Below are 24,821 nucleotides of genomic sequence, written 5' to 3' on the forward strand. Positions count from 1 at the left end.
AGAACTGGATCGTCGGCTCTACGTTGTGACCAGTGAAAAGGTAAATAATCACCGCAATTATATGTCGTCCTCTTTCGCTTCACAATTCCGAATTGCCACCTTTTACCTCGTTCGACTTGTCTCAGAAGCCTGTCTTGAGTGCACCAACCATCCGATCCTCCGCCCAACACAAACTAACTACGTCACAGCGCCCTTTTTGGTAGAAACGAGTGTGGGGCCACATTCCGTCCAGGGTCTGACTGGCGGAGGCAGTTTGGCCAATTCGTCTTGTCCTCTCTCCTCTCCTCTCCATTTGCTGCAGCCAAGTCTGTCTCTTGTGTATTATCTCGGGAACCAACGCATTGAACACCAACAGATGGTCTAAACTATCTCGGAGCGAGCCTTCGAAACTACTATTTCACTATTGCGAAACGACTGTATAATAGGGATCACTTGTTTAGAGGCCTCTGTCGTCAACTTCAGTCACCACCTCTCCTCGGTAGTTTAACTTGTTCACATCACCTCACTTTCGTCATAACCGGTCTGCTTTGACATCTTCTTTACCTCTCCCAAAGCCCCATTTTATTTGCATCCCACCCTTTAAAGTTACCCCGGCCCTCCACATTCTGCAGATCATTGCCTCCTCAACACAGTCAACCTGCCGAACAAGACAGGCGGTGGTCGTCAACTCTTCGTGCCAACTTTTCGCCTTCCATCATCTCTGTGTACGAGTTTCGATCACACCACAATCGTCAACCAGTTACATCTTCCCTTCCTTTCTCAGAAAAGGATCGACATAGGCTTTGCTTGTGGGTGTGCGAGACGGGAAGAAAAGAAAATAGAAAGGACAAGAAACAGATTGTAAGTGAGGAGGCATCGACCGCCGCCCATTTTGATTTTATGTCTTTGGAGAAAGGTATCCCTTATATATCAAGAGGCTCTCCCCAATCCTTTGTCCGGGTGTCTTTGAATTCTGTTTCATCTCCCTTTTCACAGAAGTCTCTACATAGTTGCATCGAAAGCATTTGTGAACACAGCATCTCGCATATTCTCACAAACGTTTACTATCACACTTACTTCGTGCATTCGCTCTCATCCACAATGTCTCAAGTATTGAATCCCGTCACTCACAACTACCCGTTTGCCTTTGCAGGAAAACGACCCATCATGGATCCCAAGGAGCGGTTCTACCGCCAGTTCCAATTCGAGGTTCAGGGTGAGCATTCAACCCAGGCATATCTCTTCGTCTTAACCCCGTCTAACTGTGCAGATATCCAAACTCTTATCAGCAAACTCGGCTCCATTTCCATTGTTGGCGGCGAGCGCAAGGATGCCACAGACAGCATTCTGATGCGCATTTCCAAGCTGTCGCTCGACGTGGCTGATGCCTCCGACTTTATTCCCGCCTACGACCAGCGCACACAATCTGCTGTAAGTGAATGTTTGAAAAGGGCTGTCGTGCTGCAGTGTTGTAATGTTGTATTTTCTTAAGTTGAGTTCTGTCTAACCCTCGTAGGCTATCAAGTCTCTTACAGACCAGCTAAACGAGGAGGTGGCCCGGTTGGCGCCGGCCAAACCTCGGTTCCAGTTCAAACGGGCACCCAGGACGGTCGCAGCACCTCCAGCTGGCAGCACGCCGGCCGCACCAGACAACCGCTTGCTCCGTGGTGTGCCTGATAAACCTGTGGCAAAACCAGAGGAGACAGCAGACGCCGCCGCTACAGAAGCTGAGGCGTCTGATGCTGTTGGTACCCTGCCCGTGATTGGAGCCGGAACGGCCGTTGGCACTAAAAATTACAACGCCGAAATCGGCAGCACCGGCGGCAAAAGCGGCAGCATCCGAAAGCCAAGTTTCTCGTCTGCCCGTGAGATTGCCATCTCCGGCCACACAGGCCTGCACATCATCCTCCCACTCTCAGCATCACGTGCCACCGCATACGGCAGTCTGACCGACCTTCACAACTGCGTTGTCGACATGTCCGTGCCCACATCTAGCACCGCACGCGGTGGCGGTGGCGCCGCCTTCCAGAGCCTGATGCTGCGTGATATTGAGCACAGTCTTGTGGTGGCAGGACATGTCAGTGGTGCCGTGCACATCACGGGCCTCAAGAATTGCGTGCTTGTCGTCGCGGCACGCCAGGTGCGCATCCACGAGTGCGACGGCGTCGACGTCTACTTGCAGTGCGGCAGCCGGCCGATTATCGAAGACTGCCGGCACATGAGGTTTGCGCCGCTGCCCCAGCCTTATGCCAACGACGGCAGCAGCGAGGCCACCAACCAGTGGGACCAGGTGGACGACTTCAAGTGGCTGCGGTCTGACGCGTCACCCAACTGGAGCGTGCTGCCCGAGGCGGAGCGGCTGCCGGACACGGTCTGGACAGGCGCTGTAACAGGAGGGCCGGGACTGAGCACAGCGGACGTGTTGCGCGCTGTCGGGATTGCGAAGAAGTGATTGTCGAATGAGCTGTCTCGAGCAACGATGGCGTTGTAGTTTGAATTGAGGATACCACAGTTTTGAGTGTCTGTTTCTTTCTTTTTGTTTGTGACGCAGATTTTCCATCGGGAATGGTAAAATAGCATGTCGTAACTGTCTCGTCTTCGTTATTTCAACCCCCCATGCCGCTCTCACAGCGCCATCTTGTCGGTGTCGCGCTGCTCCTGCTCTCCAGCAGCTGCGAACCGCACGCCGTCCGCCCGCAGCCGTGCCAGCATCGCCTTTTGGGCCTCGATGCGCGCCTCCAGCTGCCGCACTTCAGCCTCTTGGGCGGCCACTGTACGGTTGACGTCAGGCAGTGCCTTGATTTGCACACGCGCGTGCTGCAGTTTGTGCTTGAGGCTGTCCGTGGCGGTCGGCAGGTCGCGTAGGCTGATGGGCGGACCAGCAGCAGCCGCCGCCGCCGCCGCGCCGCCCATGGACGCGCCCAGAGTCTCCCCGTCGCTGGCCCCGCCACTGTCCCCTGCTGCTCCGCCCGCTGGTCCGCCTGTAGGTGCTCCAGATGCGGCACCGCCATGGGCGCCCGCTGCAGCTCCGTTTTGGGCACCACTGCCAGCTGGTTGCGGCGGCCGAAGACGCGCGAGAATGGCTGCAAGCTCGGCTGTCGTGTCGAGCGCATCGGGCGAGAAAGTCGTGGGCAGGGCGAGTGGGTGAGCCATTTTGAGACGTGACAAGGACGGGAAAGGGTCGTGAAAGAGAGTTGGAGATGTGGGTTTCGTGATACAATGGTCGAAGTGGTGTTTGTTCAGTTCTTGTGTTTTGATATTGACTAGACATTTTGTATGGACATTCTCCATGACAAAGTGCCAATTATATTATTAGCACTGTATCTGACCCCTGACACTGAGGTACGATACCACCTAAATTCCCTTTTCAGCGACCTTGTCCGCAGAAATACGCCGTAGGTTAGTGTACAATGTGCTGTAGGCCAAACACCCAACACCGGTTTATTAATAGAATGTCCATAAAACGCGGTAGACCAGTGCCTCTTATCGCTCGTTATCGCCCCGTTGCTACCCCGCCAGCGCTGAATCAAAGCCAGGAAAAGGTCGATGATACTACATATGGTAGGTAGTCAATAATAGCGAGTATTTTAGAATCGGGAAAGAGCTCTCCTTTTTTTTGTCTCAGTTCCTTGAAAATCACGCAGAACGTGTTTTTACCTCGACCTCCGTCTTCTCGCCCACCACATACGCTCATACCCTTCTCAATTGCGTTGATCGAGCTGATTCAACAGCGATTTGTTCCAGTTGTCAAGTTTTTCGGCGACGTTCTCAGCCTTTTTCGGAACTAACGCCGCCCTCTTTCCCCCCCAACAAACATCAACAAACCTCAAAATGGCCAAAGTCGAGCAGAATGCCTGCCTCAGTACGTCCCCTGTCCGCCTTTTCTGTTCCCTTCCCACCCGTCGGCGAGTCTGAGCGTGCACTCGGTTGTCGAGAAGAGAATATGCGAGACGAAGATAAGAAACAGCAGCGAGAGGAGGTGAGACGACGAGAAGATGAAGGGGGTCAAGGGGATGCCGGTGATGAACAGGACGGAGAGAGTGACGTGGGTGAAGAGGGCGAAGAGGGCGAAGAGGGCGAAGGGAGTGCAGGCAGTGAGAAGCGCAAAGAGAAACCGAGACGAGGAGGTGGAGAGGCACAGAAGAAGCAGAGCACAGAAGCAAACCCGATGGCCGAGAGAAATCCCCGCGCCGCAGACCCCTTGTTGATTATAGCCTACATGCTCGTCTATTTGGAGATCGCCTGGCTAATCATTGTGCTCGTGCGCTCTGCGCTGGCTCTCTGAGCCTTTCGCTTTCTTTTGCTCCCGTTTTACAGTCGTCATTGATGGTTGGGGCATCCCTTCGGCCGAATCGCCCAAAGACGGCGATGCTATTGCAGCTGCCGAGACGCCCGTCATGGACGCGTTCTCCAAGAGCAAGACGGGTTTCACGGAACTCGAGGCTTCCTCGCTTGCCGTCGGTCTGCCCGAGGGCCTGATGGGCAACTCCGAGGTTGGCCATCTCAACATTGGTGCTGGTCGCGTCGTCTGGCAGGACGTCGTGCGCATCGACCAGGCCATCAAGAACAACACGTTCTCGTCGAACGACGTGATCAGCGAGACGCTGAACCAGGCCAAGAACGGCAATGGCCGTCTGCACCTGTGCGGCCTCGTGTCGCACGGCGGTGTTGTGAGTTACGAGGGGAAGTCCGCAACACAGCATACAATCATTTGGCTTACTAACAATTTGGTTGCTTCCCGCATAGCACTCCAAGCAGGAGCACCTCTACTCGCTGCTGCGCGCCGCCAAGGCCGCAGGTGTGCCCGAGGTGTACATCCACTTCTTCGGCGACGGCCGCGATACGGACCCCAAGTCGGGCCTGGGCTACCTCAAGGAGCTCCTGGCCACGGCCAAGGAGATTGGCGCTGGTGAGATCGCCACGATTGTCGGCCGGTACTACGCCATGGACCGCGATAAGCGGTGGGAGCGCACCGAGCTGGCCCTCAAGGGCCTGGTGCTCGGCGAGGGCGAAGCGAGCGAGGACCCCGTCAAGACGATCGAGGCGCGCTACGCCGCCGGCGAGAACGACGAGTTCCTCAAGCCCATTGTTGTCGGTGGCGAGAAGCGCCGCATCAAGGACAAGGACGTTGTCTTCTTCTTCAACTACCGCTCGGACCGCGTCCGCCAGATCGTGCAGCTGCTCGGCGACGTCGACCGGTCCCCGCGCCCCGACTTCCCGTACCCCAAGGACATCACGCTGGTCACCATGACCCAGTACAAGCTGGACTTTCCGTTTAGCATTGCCTTCAAGCCGCAGCACATGGGCAACGTGCTCGCGGAGTGGCTCGGCAAGCAGGGCGTGCCCCAGGTGCACGTCGCCGAGACGGAGAAGTACGCACACGTGACATTCTTCTTCAACGGCGGTGTTGAGAAGGCGTTCCCGCTCGAGGACCGCGACGAGTCGCAGGATCTTGTGCCCTCCAACAAGAGCGTGGCCACGTACGACAAGGCCCCCGAGATGTCGGCAGCGGGCGTGGGCGAGCAGGTGGCCAAGCGCCTGGGCGAGCACAAGTACCCGTTCGTCATGAACAACTTTGCGCCGCCGGACATGGTCGGCCACACGGGCGTGTACGAGGCGGCGATTGTCGGCTGCGCTGCGACGGACAAGGCCATTGGCACCATCTACGAGGCGTGCAAGAAGGAGGGCTACGTCTTGTTCATCACGGCCGACCACGGCAACGCCGAGGAGATGAAGTTTTCCGACGGCAAGCCCAAGACCTCGCACACCACCAACAAGGTGCCGCTGATCATGGCCAACGCGCCCGAGGGCTGGAGCCTGCGCACCGACGTGGAGGGTGTGCTGGGCGACGTTGCACCGACGGTCCTGGCTGCCATGGGCCTGCCGCAGCCCGAGGAGATGACTGGCCAGAGCTTGCTTGTCAAGGCATAAGTGAGGCCCTCGGCCGTTGCCCTCCTCCTTGAGCTGGCCAGCTCGCTTCTGGAGCTGACATGGGGCTTTTGTGGGTGCTCCCGGATGTCAGCTGCAGGGTCCTTGTTTTTTTTTTTTCTTCTGCGACCAGGTGATGCCATGGAAGCCGAGCAAGTGCGACGTCACGCACAGTGGCTGAATCGGTGGGGGTAAGGTGTCAATAGAAGATGGAGAGCCACAGACGCCTAGAACGAAGGGTTCTCGGCTTATGTGCATCTGAACGGGCCAAGTTTAGATGACGGTTTATGTTTGTCGGTTTTGTTTGTCCGTCTGTGGGGTTGGCACGTCGCGCCCTAGAGTCGTTTTCATATTACTTCGTACATTGCGCAAAGACACGATAGATTCACGAAAGCAGAAATATACACAGCACACGACCAAGTTGGGAGTTGCACTCAACATGCGGACTACGAAGCTGAACATGCTAGCCGAGATACCGCACATATTCTTGTACACCGAATGGAGCACACTACTCGCACAAAGAGGGGTCAGTGGGCGGTACAGGACTGCGGGTCTGCGATGCAGGTTTGTGATGCAGCAAAACGTGCATCGAGCAAGCTTGAACATGCCTTGGAAATGGGGCCTCGTAGACCGTGTCCACAGCTGGACCCTGGATTCACTGATTCACTGTTCAAGCCACCCTTGTCTGCCTGTCTACTGCTGTTTGCATCGACTCGGGCGCGGCATAAACGGCCGACCTATTTTCTTACCTTGCAGCAGCTAGGCCGATGCAGGGCGTTTTGCATCACGGCCAGACTTCGGACCGCACGGAGACGGAAGACCATTCTCCCAGACGTCAGAGACGACGATGCCGCCCCGCAAAGTAAACTTGGCCTGAGGTGACGGAGCAGTGGAGCGACGCGATAATCAACACACGCACTATGACGTCACAGGGCGTAGAAAACCCGCACAAATCCACAATCTACCCCTGTTTTTTTAGTGTCTCGTCGCCTGTCCCGCCAGACCCATCAGCCCCTCTCGCGGAAGCGAACGATGAGCAGGGGATTGTCGTGATTCTCGTGACATACGAGTCGATGGTAGACATTCTGTTAGTTCGGTTTTTGAGATGAAGGAGAAGAGGAATCCTATTTGCAATTTCCCATTGTTTGTAAACAGAGACAGTGAAACAGTGAAACAGAAAGAAGTGGACCTCAAAATGATGGTCGCTGAAAACGTGTGTTTTGTGGCATATTCAGAGCTCTTTAGATATCGAGGGTTTATCTTATGTTTTACTGTTCTTTTGCTTCAATTTTGTTTGTTTTTTCTCTTTTCCTCTTTGTTATCGTTTTTTTTTTTTTTTTTTTTTTTTTTTTGGTCTATGTAATGAAGGTCGTACACATACCATGACTTGGAAATTTTGACAAAAATCAGTAATATCGACAAAAATAAAAGGGAGATGCGAATCGACAGGCGGTGTCACAGCAGCGGATCTGAATTGTTGTCGATTCCGGTCCAGAGTCAGAGGTTTGGTCGATTTGCTGACTGTTACGTCATATTCTTGAATGCTGTACGGTGATTGGCTAATGGAAGCCCAGCGCTCATTTTTCCCAATGTTGACATTCAGATCTGACGTATGCATCCCCGATGAACGCAACCGCAAAACAGTCAGCATCGCAATTCTCGAGTAGGGTTGCTCTGCACTGCTTTGTCCGATATGCAGGGGAAGTTTTATTTTTTTGACGGCATAGCAAACTCAATTGACCAATCATCCGGTGTTATACAAGGACCGCCTCCTAGTACAGTTAAGTATGCTGGAGAATAGGGAAGGAGCTCGGCTCGAACAGATCCTCCGCCCGTTACGTCGACGAGAAAGTCTCCCAGCTTGCCGGTTTCTTGAGACAGCGATATCAGACTATGGAGTATGTCGTACTTTTCCAGAGACAGAGTGCTTCTTTCAAAAAAGCCAGGTCCTCGAGCCCGCAACCGCTACGATGTCGGAGTGTGCCGGGTGTCTGGGCCCTTCAGAAGTACCGTTTGTCACGTGTCACAACGGCGACATCAATGTACGATGCGATCGCGTGGCGCGGCACGTTGAGCGGACGCTCGCCCCGAGAATGTGTCTAGAACTTTGACGACAACCGTACTTGCAAATCTCAACATTTTGCGTCTTTGTCTCATTTGGCGGCGGCGACAGTGCGTGGCGCGGCGCTCGTCGCCGAAGCTTGTCCACTGTCGTGGAAACGCCACATAGTGGAGACAGCAAACATAACACAACACGACAACAGAAAAAGCGCCTGTAATGGTACCGTTCGCATACGTCGTGGTCAACCGTCCAGGACACAATTATTTGCCAACCTGGCCCCGCCTCCCTGCCTCCAGCAGGAACCAAAGAAGCAGGAAAGGCAAGGAAATCGTACGACAGACAATAAAAAGTAATGGAAAACTTATTAAAAACTCAAGCCAGGATAAAGCGGAGGCAAGTCCGTCACGAAATGGTCGGATCGTAAGACTTCACTGGCCTAGACCAAAGACCAAGGGCCCTTGCTCAAAATCAGTCCACCCTTTTGCCTCCTCTGTCCTTTGTGGGCCAGTATTCAGCTGTCTTGCGCTGCCCACTCACCCACTCTGTCCACGCGCGGGCCAAGTTGCCTGTCGCCGCTTCTCTCAGGCGTTGTAAACGAGAAACAGTCTCAACACGCCCTGAGAGACTCTTCTGGATCTCATCCGCAGCGTTCATCGCGATGCAGAGACCATTGCACGCCCTGACACTGTTCGATCGATCGCCATCCACAGACCTCCCCCAGACCGTCCCCTTGTGGGAAATACTTCTGGGTCGCCTTCAGCGCCTAATGAGGTAGTGACGGGAACGTCTAATAGAGGCCCACTTTTCCTATTTTCCTCCCGTCTCTGACTGGCCACTAGATCCCACACACAAAACATGCGACGTAGAAAACGGAACTGATTGACACCCAATTGGGCTAGCTTCAATCTTTCGCCTTTTCCTCGATGTCCAGCCAAATTGGCGATCTAGAGGCCCCTCTCCGTTCACGGTTCCTACTGTGAACGCAAAAATAGACAACCGACAAAAGAAAACAGAACTGCGACGCTGGCGACATCGAAACACTGTCTCTGTACAGACCAGGAGGCGACGAAACAGAGTTCAGGACAGGGAGCAGAGACAAGCAGATGGAAATCGCGAGCCAAAATGGGTTTTGTTCACTTCGTTTCTTTCTTTTTTTAGCAGGCACGTGTGAAGTGTGAATTTATTATGACTATCATGACTATTTTTGTTACCCTTTTTCGGTATGGCCGGCCGTCTTTTTGCTCGTCGAGCCCAGCCCGTTAGGTTTTTTTGGCCCGTGTCTTTGTCCTGGGCGCAACATGCAGTAAAATCCGATACGCTGGACGGTGTCTGCCTGTGTCTCGTCCCGTCACATACATACCACATACTCAGTACAACAGCGGATCTCGATGACGACCGCCCCAAAAGCCCAAAGAGTCGAGACCCCTAAATTTTCATCGGCGAGGTTGCCTCTCGCCCATCGCCGTCCAGTACTCATCGCCCGCACAGCCTTCTTCTCCCAGAAACTGCTACTCGTAGTTGCATCGTACTTTCCCAAATCCCGAATTGCATCCGTTGCTCCTTCCCCCCGGCAGTCGCCCACTCCTTCCCTTCATAATTGTCTTGTTCGAGACCACTTTCCCATCTTTCTCCCTTTCATTTCCTTTGCCTTCTGCCTCTTTCCTGCCCTTCTACAATTTGTCGAATCCTTGCTTTTCATCGTTTACCTGGACTTTTTGGCATCACCTGTCAGTTCACCATCCGCTGGTTGGCCTTGGACTCTTTACGCCAGCCCCCGTGCCACCCCGAATTCCATCTTTTCCACAGCATTCTTGAGTGTCTAACGGTGTTGAGAGACACTCCCCTGCCCTAGCGCCCCGCCGCCCCAAACCCACCAAGTGACCAGCTTCGACAACGTATGTCGTAGGGCCGATCTTTTCCCTTTTCTTCGACGCAGCCCGCTCCCGGGTGCTCTTAACGTTGCCATTCTGCTGTTTCCCACCTGTTCTCGGCCATTCTCGCATTTATTCACAACTACACCAAAATTCAACACCAATATACCGGCCCTCACGACCGTCAACACCACCGTCGAAATCAACACAGCATCATCGTAGATACCCCCAATACGATTTTTTTGTGTGATCTCGACGACACCCAGCCTTCAACGTCCCCCTTGAGTCTGCTTGCATCACACTGCAAACGCGCCGTTGTCTTACATTGTCATCGAAACCGAGAGCCAACTACTTGCTTGCCGACGGCTAGAACAGCTTGTTACGAAACGAACCTCGTTACTGCGCCGGTGCTCAACCCCAGATACCGACGACAGACATATCTGTATTCGACAGGCGATAATCCCTGTGAGCTATGAATTAGCAGGTGCCTCTCCTTCACCCGTCTCCGCCACTCGCGTGGCAAGGCGTTTCGTCGTACACGACATCGACACGACACTATGGACAACGGAAAGAAAACTCGAAGACGGCGCATGGAAGCGCCCGGTTTCGACATGACTGGTCACGGGAGACAAAACCCAAGCGATCCACCTATTCCTCACCCTCTCCGTCAATCGTCCTCCGCATCACAGAACAATAACAGTACACCACACACACAACAACAGCCAGAGCGTGGAAACTCACGACGTGGCCCATCTCGCAATGATGGAACGGCCGTGGCGAGTGCCGACAACTCGCACGATGGATCCCCAGCAGGACAGCAACGGCCCAAGAATCCAAATCGGAAAAGCGACGCTTCCGGCAACAGTGGTACATCCATAATGACCGACGCAAAGAAGTGGTTTGACAACTCCAACAACAACCCAACCGCCACGTTTGAGGCCAGCCCTCCTGATGGTAAGAGTGACATACATATATTCCCACGGCCCTCTTGCCGTGTCTTTCGCGACTGACGAGGTTTTTTTTGCTTTTTCGGTAGGATCCTATTTTGGAAAGCGAGAATCATCAAGCGACGACGCGAACCCCGACCTTCCACTCATGTCACCACAACTTGCACCCCCATTCGTTTCGCCCGAGGCCTCATTTCTCCCGGCCACCCTCATCCATGCGACCACGCGGAGCAGCAGCTCGGAAGACTACCGGAGCGTTATCGACGACCTGACCATTGAAAACAAGCGTCTCAAGGAACAGCTCAAACGGTACCAGCAAAATGCGAACCGGGATGTGCTCGAAAACGAAAAGCTCTTCGAAATTAAAATGCACGGCTTGCCGCGCCGTAAGAAGCAGGAGCTGGAGGCCACGCTTCGCGATTTTGCTGCCGGTCTTGCCGACAGCACATCCAACGACTCCTCATCAAGGCTCCATCGGGACAAGTCTTCCTCCTCCAAAGACCACTCCCAGCAGGCGCACAAGCACCACCACCATCACCACCACAACGGCTCCGCACTCTATTCATTGAGTGGCTCGCGGTCCAAGAATGCTTCGAACTCGTCATCGCGCTCGCGGCCTGTCGACTCGGCCTATGCCTCCATGTCAATGGGCGGCCATTCCGCCGGCACGTCCTTGACCCGGCCTCCGTATGGAGACACCAAGGCTCGCACGTCGTCTGAGCAGAAGGTTGAGCGCTACCTCAAGGATATCCCGGAGGGCCTCTATCCACAGTACAGCTTCAACGGCCTCGGTGACAATGAGAAGAAGAAGCTGATTGTGCGACGTCTGGAGCAGCTCTTCACCGGTAAGATTGGTGGCCGGTATTCTCGCCAGGCACGTTTCGCCGTGCCTGAATCGGCCAACGTTCGAGGCACAACCTCCGTTACGGCTGCTGCAGACGAGAGGTCCACAAAAAGTGCCGACGCCCGGAAGAGCAGCAGTCGCAGTGGTACCAGTGGCGATAGCGGCAGTACCCCAGCTGCGAACATGGTCTCAGATGCCTCTATGCCTGCTGTTTCTGGTACTGTTGCCGTAAATGTACCGGTTTTGACGTCGCAGGACAGCTTGGAGCCTGTACGTGAAGCACGCATCCAGTCTCGGAGCTCCGGCCACAAACAATCCAAGTCCCATGACAATGGATCGGCTTCCAACTCCCACTCCAACGGTGATGAATCAGGCAACGGAAATGGCAACGGCAGCGGCAGCGGCCACGGCAATGTCCCTTCTCACAGTGCGACGTCCAGCGGCAATGGCAACGGAAAGCACGTCGCATCGTCCGTACCCGACCAGCGCCCAACACGACCCCTTGACTTGGACCCTGACAGAGTCCAAGTTCCCGCGGACAACATGGAGTACATCCGTCACCTTGGCCTAGTTCCGCCCGAAATTGGCCCCCAGAGTGTGTCCAACAAGATTGACGTGTCTCCTGACGCCGACGGCTGGGTCTACCTGAATCTGTTGGCCAACCTGGCGCAGCTGCATATTCTCAACGTGGCGCCCGATTTCATTCGGCAGGCTGTTGTTGAGAAGAGCACAAAATTTCAGCTCTCGCCCGACGGACAAAAAATTCGTTGGCGTGGTGGCATGGACGGAACCAAGTTTAGCAGTGACAGCGGCAGCTCGGGTGACCGGTCGCAACATAGCCAGTCTACTGACGCGGACGATGGCTCTGACGAGACTGGCCAGCGGAAACGGGCCAAGACATCCGAGAATAACTCGGCATCAGCACAGTCAAGCAGCAAAAAGCAGTCCAAGGCGGGTCTGCAAGACTCGAATGCCTCGTCCAGCTTCCACTATAAGCCCCTGTTCGTTCATCAGAACTCCAGTCCGCTGGTGACCTCTGGGGAAGAAATGTCGTCGCAAGATTCCGACCTGCCCGAGGCCATACGCAAGCACGGCAGCCGTGTAGCGCAGAGCAACACGAAGAGCCGCAATCGGCACGATGCTAAGAGCAAAACAAAGAGCAGCAGCATTTCCAACAGCAATGGCAATAGCAATACCAACATGGACGCCTCCCGACATGACAGCAGCCGCTCGGGGTCTTCCAAACCCGGCACAAAGCGGAAGACGGACGGCGTCATTGTGTACTACAGCGGTATGCCGTTCTGCACTGATCTTGCTGGAGATAGTACCGGCGAGGCGAGTCCCACGACCAACGAGACATCGACTCTGCAAACGCAGGATTCGATGGACGCTGCCTTGCAAGGCCGGCCAACCGTGCACCGTTCCTCGTCAGGTTCCTACATCCCTTTCCGCCCTCTCACGGACTACATGAGCCTTTCGATGGAGGAGTGGGCCGGTCTGGGCCTTTTGGGCATTGGCACGGTGGGACGGAATGAGCCTGCGGCGAGCGTCAACGACAACATGAGCAGTTCGGACAGCTTCATCAGCAACACAAGCAACCAGGACGGACGTAACGACGACCTCATGGTGCTAGACTACAGTTCCGAAACCGACGCAACATCGGTTGATACAGAGGAGCCGCTCCTTGAAGCGTCCGGTATCAACCGGGTGTTTCCTGAAGACCACTTTGCACTACGGGTTACGACAGAGCGGCCGTTTGACCCAAAAGGCTATATCAATGCTTGCGAGGACGATGATGTCGACGTTGACGACAGCGTCCAGAACAGCGCTTCCAACCCCAGAGACAGAGACTCGTTCTCAATGGCCTCACTAGCGAACCGGGTTGCCTCCTTAAAGCAGCAGACTCCGCCAGTGTCGGCTGCAGTGACAATGAAGAATAAGGCGCCATCTGTGGTCATCAATTACGTATCGGCGATTTACCAAAAACGAAAGCCGGCCGAGCTGCCACGTCCTGCCATGTTCTATCCTCCATTCAGCTCGACATCTGAGTCTGAAGAGGATGAGGACCTGCTGGACTCAGAAGGTGGCGAAGACGAGGACGAGAGCTTGCTGGCGTCATCGTCTGTCATTTCACGACGTGCCAACCCGCACTACTCAGTCAACAACGCTTCGCTCGCTTCCCACGCCGTGATGTCGTCGGGCGAAGATGGCGATGTGGAGGCTGACGGGTCTCGAGAGACCATGGAGCTAGAAGACAGCATCTGAATACAGCAGAAAACAGAAACCAAGACAAGCGACACTTCGAAACTGAGTTATGGCCCGCAACGATGACATGATTGCCCTCCCTTTTTCATTCATTTTGTTCTCCATTTCTATTTCTTTCTACCTTTCTTCTTATCATTTCTTCATCTGTTTGGGTTTGGATGTACCTGTCGAATATTATGGAAAGTGATACCTCTCTGTTTTTTTTGTTGCATGACCTGGATAAAATGGACAAAAGGAATTTTGAATTTTATGATATTTTATGATACTTTTGCTAAGGACCAAAGGATGTTCAATGCACTGCATAGGTTTCATTGTAAATTTCCCATAAAAAGAAGTTTTTCAATTTGAGATACGGAAACAAAAGCTAGTACGTGTGAACCTGTAGTGAATTACAACTTTGCATAGTCATGTTTTTGTAAAAAGGTTGATAAATGAACAGTGACACTGGCGGCCAGCTGGATGACATAGTGCAAAAATACTGCCTTTCGTCACCGCCAAGCATTGGTGCTTCTTGTATTGGCCCAGCGGGCAGGAGTGCAAAGTGGTGGGAGGGGTTGTGAGCTTTGGAGCTTTGGAGCTTTTGCAACAGGCACGAACCTCTAGGCGCATGCGAGCAGGACAGCGGCGTGCGTTCCTGAATTACCGACATCTTCCTTGCTGCCCACACCGCCGACAACAATAGCGAGACGGGAGAGACTCGTACCTCTTTCAATTGCCTTTTCTTCTCCCCTCCTCTCTGGGCCACCATGGCGACACCTAGCAGCAGCAAGGCCGTGGCAACGTAAGGGCAGCGAACGATGATTTGTTCACCCGGCACTCCCTTACTCTGTCGGCACGTTGGATACGAATGTTGACCTATTGACCTGTATTTATCTCCAGGCCCGACCCCAAAGATGTCCATACGAACCCGCGCGGCATTCCCCAGGCACCGTTTGTCGACAAAGTCGAGGACTATGTGACGTCGCGTGAGGACGTCGAACCAACGCTGCGGCGGTTCCAGGAGATGATCTCGAAATACCAGTTCATGGAATCCAACCTGCAGCGTCGGGTGAGCGGCCTCGACGAGAAGTTGCCCGACATCCAAAAGACGCTCGACACGGTGCGGTTCCTGCAGACACGGAGGCCAGGCGCAAAGAAGAGCGCAGGCGACAATGACGACGATGAGCTGGCGAGCGACGACGACGACGACGACGACGAAAACGACGAGGGCGCGGCCATCGAGACGACGTTTGAGCTCAACGACACGCTCTACGCCAAGGCCACGATCCCGCCGACGGACGAGGTGCATCTTTGGCTCGGAGTGAGTGAACCACGGCGGCCATGCAAAGCAGAGGCAACAAGGGCCACAAACAAATCCGGACCATCTTTCTAACTGGGGCACAGGCCAACGTGATGTTGTCGTATCCAATCGACGAGGCCCAGGCGCTGCTGGAGCAGAAGCTTACGTCGGCGCAGACGACCCGACGCAACTGCGAGGAGGACCTTGAGTTTCTGCGGGAACAGATCACGGTGCGTTGCTCCCTCCCGCAGCGGTATTCAGCCCCTGCTAACTATATCCTACAGACAATGGAGGTCGCTATTGCGCGGGTGTACAACTGGGACGTGGTGCAGAAGCGCAAGGAGAAGACGGAGGCCGAGTCGGCCAAAGGCAGCAGTAGCAAGGGCGGCGCCGACGAGCCGGATGGCTAGACGACGGCAGAGAGGCGAGGACGTACATTGGTATGTAAAGTTAAAACGGAGAAAATATACCAGCATTGTGTGTTGATCAAGAGAGAGTAACTCATCAAAATGATGCCAGAGTAACATAAAATGCAGTCACAATGAAGCCCACGAAATAACAGCATCCCTCTGAATTTGCAGCTGTCAAAAAGGTCAAAGAGAACTTGAAAGCCCGGTTCTACCATGGCACCCCCAAACAATACGCCGCATGTCTTTGTTGATTCACAGTTTTTTAATCCGTTCTCATGAAGCCCCTTTCTGAAAAGCCAACTGAGTAATAATTTTACGAGTGGTGTTGAAATTACAGGCCGCGCACAACTGTACGGCAAGGTCGAACGCGCCACTTGATGGAGCTGTCCTGGGTGCTTTCAGGCCGATCTGCCCTGTCGCCCTCGCTGCGCCCCCTTTTCTAGCGCCCTATTCCAAACTAGCAAGTGCCCTGTCAAAGGCGGGCTGGGCGTTGCCTAGAACCGGCTTTTTGCTCCTTCCCCTCACGGGATTGGAGGCGCTGTACGACGTAGTCTTTTTGCACTGCATTGCGAGAACTGCCCAATGGTTTTGCAACTTCAGGGCGTGTGGAGCAGGAAGGAGCTGTCAACCGTCTCGCTTCAGAGGGGTTCTTCGTCATCACCCAGCTGTTTACTCATTCTGCATTGAGACTTGACAAGTGAATTGCTGTTCTGTGCTGTTTCCAGTAGACCGCACCAGGCTGCTTTAGTCAATTAACACGGCGCAGTTGGCAATCCAGTTTTATCAGGACTTTGTAGCAGCCCTTTCGCCGCCAATTGCCAACCCTTGCTCCTTCCTCTGACGCAGTGATCTCTTTCTCTCCGCCCCCCGCCGCCACTTGTACCTACCATCTAAATAAACTGGGCCCCAACAGAAAAAGGGAAAACGCAGAACTTGAGATTTAATAGAGTTCGCCAATGGTGACGACCGCCTTTTCCGTTCTTCCCCTTCTTTTCAAAGGCTCCAGGTTCTTGCCGCATATCTACCTCCTTCCTCCTGCACCCCCCTCCACGTTGCTTCCTTTCCTCTTTCTCGACGAAAGAACGTGCGATCCTCCTCTCCTTCTCTGCACCTCCAACCCTATCCCACCAAACCAGACACCGCACCACAGCCACTACAATGGCGGACGCAGCAGCAAACGGCGGCATGGAGCTCGATCCCAAGTACGACAACTATGACTTCCCCATTGTGTCGCCGTCCGACATCAGCGGCCACCCGGGCCACCTGACGGCCGAGCAGCAGGCCCAGGTGCACCAGCTGCGCCTGATGCTGGAGGCCAAGGGCTTCACGAAGCGGCTAGACACGCTGACACTGGTGCGTTCGTTGTTTTGCAGCACAAACCCGGCCACGGCGAATGCAGCGTCCTTGGCATTTGTCGATGTGGGATGGAATACTGATGATTTGTGCTTCTTTATAGCTCCGCTTCCTGCGTGCGCGCAAGTTCGATGTCAACCTGTCTCTGCAGATGTATGTGGCTACTGGAGAACCAGAGCAGGTTTTGCGTCAAGACACGCTCTGGGAGCACAGCTAACAGATATAAAATTGCAGGTTTGTCGACTGTGAGGAGTGGCGGCAAAAGACAGGTCTCGATGACCTCGTGGCCACCTGGGAGTACCCCGAGAAGGAGAAGATCTTTGAGTACTACCCGCAGTACTACCACAAGACGGACCGGGTAGGTTTCTGTGTTGTCCCGTTGTCGTTCACCATCCATGCACCCCCAAACTACTAACACTGCTTCTTCCGCCCCTCCAGGATGGCCGCCCTGTCTACATCGAGGCCCTCGGCAACATTGATCTCACTGCTATGTACAAGATTACCACCTCCGAGCGCATGCTGACCAACCTTGCCGTCGAGTACGAGCGCCTCGCCGACCCTCGCCTCCCTGCCTGCTCGCGCAAGGCCGGCCATCTGCTCGAAACCTGCTGCACCATCATGGACATGAAGGGCGTCGGTATCTCTCGCGCGCCCCAGGTCTACTCTTACATCAAGCAGGCCTCCGCCATGTCCCAGAACTACTACCCCGAGCGCCTTGGCCGTTTCTACCTGCTGAACGCTCCCTGGGGCTTCTCGACCGTCTGGGGCATCATCAAGGGCTGGCTCGACCCGGTCACCGTCGCCAAGATCCACATTCTCGGCAGCTCCTACCAGAAGGAGCTGTTCCAGCAGGTCGCCCCCGAGAACCTCCCCAAGCAGTTCGGCGGCTCTTGCGAGTGCGAGGGCGGCTGTGGTTTCTCCGACATGGGCCCCTGGCGTGAGGCTGAGTGGTACAGGCCCGCTTCGTGGGAGAAGAAGGAGAGCGACGCCCCTGCTGCTGCTTCTGCTGGCGCCGCCGCTGCACCAGCGGCCCCCGAGGCAACAGCGACCGAAGACATCAAGCTGGAGGCCCCCGGTGCCAGCGCGGAGCAGGCCGCTGGCGCCAAGGAGCCGGCTGCCGCTTAGGTGCGGCCGCCGACGGACTCTCTATTGAATAGGGCGAGGATGAAGGCGAAGTCGAGCTGGGGACGAGCTAAGGGACGGCGAGTGGCGTGATGATTATCTTTTATCTTTTTAACATTTGCGAGATTTGTTTTTGTGTTGTTGGTGATTAAAGTCCTTTTGTACAGTCTCATTTTCTCGCTTTCTTCCTCCACACCCCGGCCGTATTGTCAGTCTATATTCGAGAAAAGGCCTTTCTGGCCTCATTTCAAGATTCTGGTTAGACACATAAAAAAAGAATACACGTTTATATTTTGATTTCGGAAGAATTTTGTCCAAATAAAATTATATGCCCATTGGTTGTGGTATCGTAACATTCGTAATAAAAGCAAACCCCCAAAGAAACACCCATGCAGCCGTCCAACCCATCGATATATATATATATACACATGTAGATACTCTTCCCTCCCTTCCCCTCGGCGGATCACCGTTCTGCTACAGCATAATCACTGGCGATGCGTGCACGCTCCATACGCGCCACTGTCGCCGGCATTGCCTGCTTTAACCGGCCCAAACCAGCCACAGCTTGTGAAAAGGACTCTGCGTTCGATGCCGTCGTGTTGTTCGCCGCCTCGGCTTCTGCTTCTTCCCGAGCGGCAGCAGCAGCCTCGTCTTGTTGCTGCTGCAGAACTTCTTGCAGCGCCGCCGCGGCCGCGTCGTCGGCCGCCAGCTGCCGTGCCAGCGCTTGCTCGCGAGCACGCACCGCCGCGGCGGGCACGCGCCGTTTCAGCAGCGCAATGTCCCGCAACAGGTCTTCCTCGTCGCGCGACAGGTCTTCGACGCGCTGCCGTTTGCGGGTGTCGAATGGCTCGGTCTCCTCGACAGGTGCCTGGTTCTTCTTGCCCTTCTTGCCCTTCTTGGACTTGGAACCGGCTGCCGATTCGTCGTCGTCATCGTCGTCATCGTCGTCATCGTCCCAAAAGGGCGCCGGGTCGACGGGCAGGCCGTTGATTGTGAGGTTGGGCGCCGCGAGTGCAAACGCTCGACGGATGTACTGGTTCAACGTTAGCGGGTGCCAACAAAAAAACGTGTAGTATCGATAAAATGATCCGCCACAACAAAGCTACACACCTCATTCACCAAAACCTCGACGCGCGCGTGTAGGTCGTCGCCTTCGTCGACACGCTTCTTCTTTTTTCCGTTCTTGCCGTTCTTCTTGTCATTGTCGTCATCGTTGGCAACAGGCGGAAACGCGGCTGCGACACTATCGGCGGCAGCGCGGCGGACATTGTCGACGAGATAGGCAAAGTCTTCGGGTGCTTGCAGCTCAATTTTGCGGTGATGTGAAGCCTCCATTATGTGAGCATGTACGTCGGCATGTGCGTGTGCATCGGAGGAAGTGGTGAGCACTTTTGTTGGAAGGCGAATGGTCGATGCTCGCAATGGTCGCCAAATCCGCTGCGTACTACTAAACAACTGGGACTTGAACGCGCTGGCGCGTGTTTACAACTGACATTCTAATTGGCATTATCTTGTTTGTTGCTTATCGACCCACTTTCCTGATATGTACTTATCCAAATGCGGGGTGAATCGTTTTGGCTTGGCGTATGAGTGTTACAACAGTGGTCTGCCGAGGGGACCTGGTTCTGGGCCGCTAATTGGCTGTCTCATTCTCTTGCACCTCAAAAGTCAATATTGACATTGCGTCAAATCCGTATGCTAATTATCTTTGCCAAAATATAACATGAAAATTCACTGTGATTGGGTCCTTTTCTGCCTGTGCCGTGGATTGGCGCACAGCATACCCCATTCTCTTTTGTCTCCAGTTCTGAAGGCGACCGGGCCTCGACCACCTTTGCCAGCCTCCATGACCAACACTACATCGCTTTCCATGATCATACGTAGGCGGTGTTAACCAGTGACCACTGTGTGATCTATTAACTCCTGCTGAAGTCTACATCAGCCTGTCTGTCTCTCCGTAAACATTGCAGCTTCTTCTAGACTTATGTGAAAGATTAAAGTTTTATCGTAGAATGAAAGTTGCTGCTGGTGATTCTTTGCAGATTGTGGGGATTGCATCCCCTCTTGTGGACGTTGCTGCTACTGCCGCTGCTGCTGCTAGCCTGGACGGTATCTTTACGTTCTCGGGTACACACCTTAAAATACTATGGAAAAGAAGCCAGGCGTGTTGTCAGGACCGAGGGGTGCCATATGTCTTGCGTAGGAGGCCCAGGTTTGTCTGGCTATCTAACAAAAGAAAAGCGCATTGGGTCACAAACATGGCGAAAGAGAGAACCCTTCGGGCTTGCAAAGATTCCAAGCTACATGCAACAGTCCGGCCTGTACAGTGTTTCAGAAAACGCAGGCAGCCAGGTGGACTGTCAAGGTATCGGACGGCTGAACATTACGACCGTGCTCGAGGAACGAGAGCACCATCTCGAGCGGATTGTTTCTTGGCGACTTAGACTATGTTCTCAACCTGGGGGCGAAGAGCGCCAATATTGTTATCTAAACAAAAACCTATTAAAAAACTCCCGTTCTGCGAGTAAATATACCACCTTGAAATACCCACGGTGGTTAGGCAAGATATCCAGGCCAGTTTTGAGCAGCGGTAGAAACCAAAAGACGTGCATATGAGAAGCAATACCACAGGCCCGAAACACATAACTACCTTGAGGATGGCATAGACACCCGGTGAACTTATAAGTGCCAAGTGGAGCCACCAAATGGTGGTGTTTTCTCTGCAAAGACACAGTCTCGCCGGGTCCTAAGTACGCAACACTCCCTACTGGCCGCCATGTATACAAACGTAGAAAGGGAAACAGAGGAGGTGATTTATGTGTGATCCTTCAGTCCTGTATTTCGGGGTCAAGGAAATCACGATCGAGGTCCTTGGAGCATATTAACGTCAGTGGTCTTGAGCAATCAACAAAGGGAACGGACGATATTCCCTTTTATAATCGCGGTTTTGTGCGTTATGGTCTGCTTAGAAGGTGCTTTCACGAGACGTGCTGCAACTTCTGTATCTCACCAACAACTTGTTCGTCCTACGGATTAGGTTGGCACGCAATCCGCTTATGACGATATAGGCAGCACGCTTACAAGGACTATGGCCATATGTAGTGCACTCCACACATTGATATCACACATATTTGAGGCGGCCTTTACACATAATGTCTAGAGGATTGCCAAGTGAGGCAGATAGTATGTTCACTTGTAAAAAGCCAACGCAGAAACCAGTGTGAGTGGGCAGATATAAATAAGATAGTTACGGCCTGCAGTGATAAAATTATAGGAGTGAGTTGAATAAGAACCGCATAAATACAACCTGCATAAATGAGAAAACACCATGTATACTCCGTGTCTGTGAAGTTCGCCTGCCATCATCCCGAGCTACTCTCCAGAATCATCCAGACCATGTATTTGCCGTAGCCCCGTCACATCCATTAATATTGCGCGCCCGAAAATGATTCCCGAAGCATCAAAGACGAAAGAAGAAATGCCACAACAATACAACAAGGTAGTAATAGACTTGAAAATCAGAAAAAGGCAAAAAGTGGAGTGTCAGACAGTAAACTGAAAAGGACGAGGGCAAGGAATGGACGCAAGTATAAAATACAGGGAAAATGCGCCGGGGAATGGTCAAACAGGGAGTTGCTCTCTCAATGCCGTACCAGATAGCACAAAAAGTGACCAAACCCCCCGTTCCGTCCAACTCGAACAGGATCCCTGGATAATTTGTTTCGCCCACACAGAATGCCTTCCAGTAGGGTGCAGATGAGGCCGCTGCCGCAATAAATATCCGAACTAAGCGCCAGTCGCCAGGCTATGTGATATAAGGGAGTTGAGAGTTGGTGAGATGGAGGCCTACCAGCCAGAAAATAAGAGCTCGAAGGTGGTGCTAAATGTCAGGGAGGTAACAACAAATGCAAGAGATGATAGTCAATAAAAAGGAAGGAGGAAAAAACAAAGGCTCGCCATGTGGTATTGGTACAGTCGTTGATAGCGTACTAGCATAAAAAGGGGTCAAAGGTATTCGTCGTGTAAGTAGACTAAGCGGGGATTACTTCGGGAACATCTGCTCGATTTCCTCGTCACTGAGGAAGATCTCGTGGATTGGCTCTCGCGGCCGGTGGTCCAGAGGAGTGTAGTCGCAGTCGATGTAAGATGGAATGAAGATTTCTAGATGCCCCAAAATCAGTAAATGAACAAGACGGAGAGCCATAAATTTCTACATCCCCCCAACAGCCAAGGACTTACCAGGGTTCCACTCGAAGCCTTGACTGGAGGTCAGGTAGGAGATCTATCAACACCAGTCAGCATGCCATCCGGACCTAGTAGTGGTCTTCTCGACCTCGCCGTGCAACTTACCAATCTCTGGGGGCCGTCCGGATCGCCAATGTTGATGACACGTGCTTCCTCTTGTGCAATGGCAGGCCCTAGTTTTAAGTCAGTCATTCTATCCAACGCAAATAAGATAACGGTTGCATAGACATCCTCATGGAGGGGAAATGAGAGAGAGAGCGAGAGAGAGTCAGAAACGTACCGAGAAGGCTTGGTCGGCGTACGTGGCTCATCCGCTGGTTTACCTTCTCCTCAATTCGGGTTGGCGGGACCGGTGGAGCGGGAGGCATGACACCCTTGCCCTTCTTGGACTTGTGGATGCGGGTCGGTGTTGCGGAATACACAGATGATGCTGTTGACGAGGAAGGTGACGAGGAAGAGGCAGAAGACGAGGGCGTCATGGGCAACGACGAAACAGGAGAGCCAAGTGTGGCATCCATCGATCGTAGATGGTGCTGGTGGCGGGGTTGGTTGTCGCTGCGGAGTTTACGGCGGCTGCTTGTCGCAGAGGACGCGGTGGGGATGTTGATTGAGGACGACATGGTCGTAACGAACAACCGCTTGTATCTCGTAGGTTTGTGTTCAACTTGGTTATAGTTCTGGTCGACTCGGAGAAGTTTGTCGAGAAAATGTGTAGAGTTCGCTGTGCGACCGTCCAAGTAGGTCGAATTAGGAGTTTGGGCAACTTGGGAGTGTGCTCGAATCAAGCTAAGTCGGGACTGGTCGGGATGACTGGTTTCGTGTTGCGAATGACTGTTCGCTCGATTTGGTGCAATAGGTGTCGGAAACAAAGACCAACGGGGTCATGGAGTGGAGAGGAAGGGTTTCGAGGGGAGGTGGCGACAGAGGGTTCTGAAAAGGCGAGATAGGAAGCCAGCGGTAGATCAGGCGTGTAGGTCCCTTAGATAAGGCGCGGAGAAAGCTAAACCGAGTCGAGTAAGAAGAAGAACAGCGACAGAGAGCGAAAGGCCAGAGGCAATGACCGAACGAGTTAAAGTTGTCCGCACGGTTTTTAAAAGAAAAAAAGCGACGAAGACTATCGGGGGGGAAGAGAACGAGAACGAGGATACCAAGGGCGACGAAAAGAGGAGACGTGAGAAACAGAATCAAGCAGGGTTGACAAAGCACGAGGCAGAGGGCCGCAAGTGAGGAGTACCGGCGAGCCAAAGGGAGCGGCGAAACGAGAGCAACGAATCCGGTAAAACAGCACGACTGTTTCGACGAGGCTTATCCCAGGGAAGGGGGCCACGAGGCGGCTGCAGACGGAAACAGGGAGCTAGCTTGTGACAGAGTGTGCACGAGGAACGATGAACAGACGGAGAGAGGGATGAAGGGAAAAGACGAAGTGGCGAGAGAGACGAAAATAAGTAAGAAGAGAAAAGAGCAGATGGACACCCGTTGGAACCGTGGGAACATGTAAGGGAATGAGGCCACCCTCATTCATCGCTCTTTCTATGGTGTCCTGCCTCTGCCTCCTGCCTCCTGCCTTGCTCCTGCCTATCCGCACGGCGTCCAAATGCAGTATCTGCTTCTCTCCTTCCCTGCCTGTCAGATACAACTCCCGCACAGTGTACAAGGACGGTCTCCGTAATCCGCCCTGGAAATGCGGTCATGGCTGAGCCTGGCCCCTCTGCCAACTGCGTACCCCACACCCCATCCGTACAGTAAAAGTGGGCACATAAACTACTTAATGAGGCTGCCCACACACGACCCAAACATGATAAAGCCAAGGAGTCGTGCAAGGCGGCCCAGGGCGTGTGGTTGTTGTCGAGCTGGGCAGCATTAAGCAACAGTGACTGTACCGTTTCGCGGTTCCCTTGCATCCTGCCTTTCGCTTTTTGACAAGTAGAGCTCTACATTGCACTTGACCACTGTAGTGTGCATACAGCTATATCACGGCTTGTCGATTTCGTTGTTGCCGAGGAGCGACCCAGGCGGAGCTGCACCGCTTCGTCCTACGTCCATACGTCTAGACGTTCACCGTTCAACTCTGCAGGTTGTTGTTTCCTTTTCTTGCCCATGCTCATTCGTCCCAACAAATGAGGAAAGAGCGATGCGTCTGGCGAGCATCTGACCCTAGTTGGCGTGAATCACACCGGCAAATCAAATACGCCCCACTCTTCCATCTCCACCCTCCTGGACCGCTTTTACATTCTTGCCAGAAGAGGAAAAGACAAGTGAAAGCTCATGAGATGATGGCTAGTTGGCCAATGTTTACGTCGTACCGTTCAAAAATGACCTCTTTGAGAAAATATTAATAAAAAAAAGTAAAAACAGAAAATGGTTGATGTTCGTGTCGCATTATCTCGTACGGGTGCAAGGCCGGCAACGGGAAACTGCGTCCCACGTCATCGTGCCCCTGCATTCTTGTCCAATCGTTCCTTCCCACGGCAGCCTATTGGAGGCTACCAGCACAGCTCAAGCGCCATTCGCAGCTC

General features: G+C 53.6%; 9 protein-coding genes across 9 annotated transcripts; 6 read left to right on the forward strand and 3 right to left on the reverse strand.

The window, feature by feature from the left end:
* Nucleotides 1-1,080: 1,080 nt before the first annotated feature.
* Nucleotides 1,081-2,431, forward strand: SPSK_00533 (tubulin-specific chaperone c; the record flags this gene model as incomplete). Its single annotated transcript, XM_016727499.1, has 2 exons — nt 1,081-1,410; nt 1,496-2,431. The coding sequence occupies 2 exons, from the start codon at nt 1,081-1,083 to the stop codon at nt 2,429-2,431; spliced, it is 1,266 nt and encodes a 421-aa protein (XP_016582653.1).
* A 173-nt stretch (nt 2,432-2,604) lies between these two features.
* SPSK_00613 (uncharacterized protein) lies at nt 2,605-3,132 on the reverse strand (the record flags this gene model as incomplete). Its single annotated transcript, XM_016727577.1, has 1 exon — nt 2,605-3,132. The coding sequence occupies one exon, from the start codon at nt 3,130-3,132 to the stop codon at nt 2,605-2,607; it is 528 nt and encodes a 175-aa protein (XP_016582654.1).
* Nucleotides 3,133-3,829: 697 nt separating this feature from the next.
* SPSK_00457 (phosphoglycerate mutase) lies at nt 3,830-5,910 on the forward strand (the record flags this gene model as incomplete). The annotated part of the gene is made up of 3 exons (XM_016727426.1): nt 3,830-4,204; nt 4,266-4,649; nt 4,726-5,910. The coding sequence occupies 3 exons, from the start codon at nt 3,830-3,832 to the stop codon at nt 5,908-5,910; spliced, it is 1,944 nt and encodes a 647-aa protein (XP_016582655.1).
* A 4,487-nt stretch (nt 5,911-10,397) lies between these two features.
* SPSK_00392 (uncharacterized protein) lies at nt 10,398-13,896 on the forward strand (the record flags this gene model as incomplete). Its single annotated transcript, XM_016727361.1, has 2 exons — nt 10,398-10,794; nt 10,877-13,896. The coding sequence occupies 2 exons, from the start codon at nt 10,398-10,400 to the stop codon at nt 13,894-13,896; spliced, it is 3,417 nt and encodes a 1,138-aa protein (XP_016582656.1).
* A 746-nt stretch (nt 13,897-14,642) lies between these two features.
* On the forward strand, nt 14,643-15,585 carry SPSK_00569 (tubulin-binding prefolding complex subunit PAC10; the record flags this gene model as incomplete). Its single annotated transcript, XM_016727535.1, has 4 exons — nt 14,643-14,677; nt 14,776-15,196; nt 15,280-15,405; nt 15,460-15,585. The coding sequence occupies 4 exons, from the start codon at nt 14,643-14,645 to the stop codon at nt 15,583-15,585; spliced, it is 708 nt and encodes a 235-aa protein (XP_016582657.1).
* A 1,158-nt stretch (nt 15,586-16,743) lies between these two features.
* On the forward strand, nt 16,744-18,063 carry SPSK_00537 (Sec14 cytosolic factor; the record flags this gene model as incomplete). Its single annotated transcript, XM_016727503.1, has 4 exons — nt 16,744-16,938; nt 17,042-17,091; nt 17,173-17,296; nt 17,377-18,063. The coding sequence occupies 4 exons, from the start codon at nt 16,744-16,746 to the stop codon at nt 18,061-18,063; spliced, it is 1,056 nt and encodes a 351-aa protein (XP_016582658.1).
* Nucleotides 18,064-18,523: 460 nt separating this feature from the next.
* Nucleotides 18,524-19,395, reverse strand: SPSK_00577 (kinetochor protein Mis14/NSL1; the record flags this gene model as incomplete). Its single annotated transcript, XM_016727543.1, has 2 exons — nt 18,524-19,093; nt 19,171-19,395. The coding sequence occupies 2 exons, from the start codon at nt 19,393-19,395 to the stop codon at nt 18,524-18,526; spliced, it is 795 nt and encodes a 264-aa protein (XP_016582659.1).
* Nucleotides 19,396-22,102: 2,707 nt separating this feature from the next.
* Nucleotides 22,103-22,925, reverse strand: SPSK_00584 (uncharacterized protein; the record flags this gene model as incomplete). Its single annotated transcript, XM_016727550.1, has 4 exons — nt 22,103-22,221; nt 22,300-22,342; nt 22,411-22,478; nt 22,586-22,925. 4 exons carry the CDS (start codon nt 22,923-22,925, stop codon nt 22,103-22,105), a joined length of 570 nt encoding a protein of 189 aa, XP_016582660.1.
* Nucleotides 22,926-23,361: 436 nt separating this feature from the next.
* Nucleotides 23,362-23,803, forward strand: SPSK_00621 (uncharacterized protein; the record flags this gene model as incomplete). The annotated part of the gene is made up of 2 exons (XM_016727585.1): nt 23,362-23,498; nt 23,530-23,803. 2 exons carry the CDS (start codon nt 23,362-23,364, stop codon nt 23,801-23,803), a joined length of 411 nt encoding a protein of 136 aa, XP_016582661.1.
* Between the last annotated feature and the right edge of the window lie 1,018 nt (nt 23,804-24,821).

This window comes from Sporothrix schenckii (genome assembly GCF_000961545.1).
Source record: "Sporothrix schenckii 1099-18 chromosome Unknown Cont49, whole genome shotgun sequence".
Classification (NCBI taxonomy): domain Eukaryota; kingdom Fungi; phylum Ascomycota; class Sordariomycetes; order Ophiostomatales; family Ophiostomataceae; genus Sporothrix; species Sporothrix schenckii.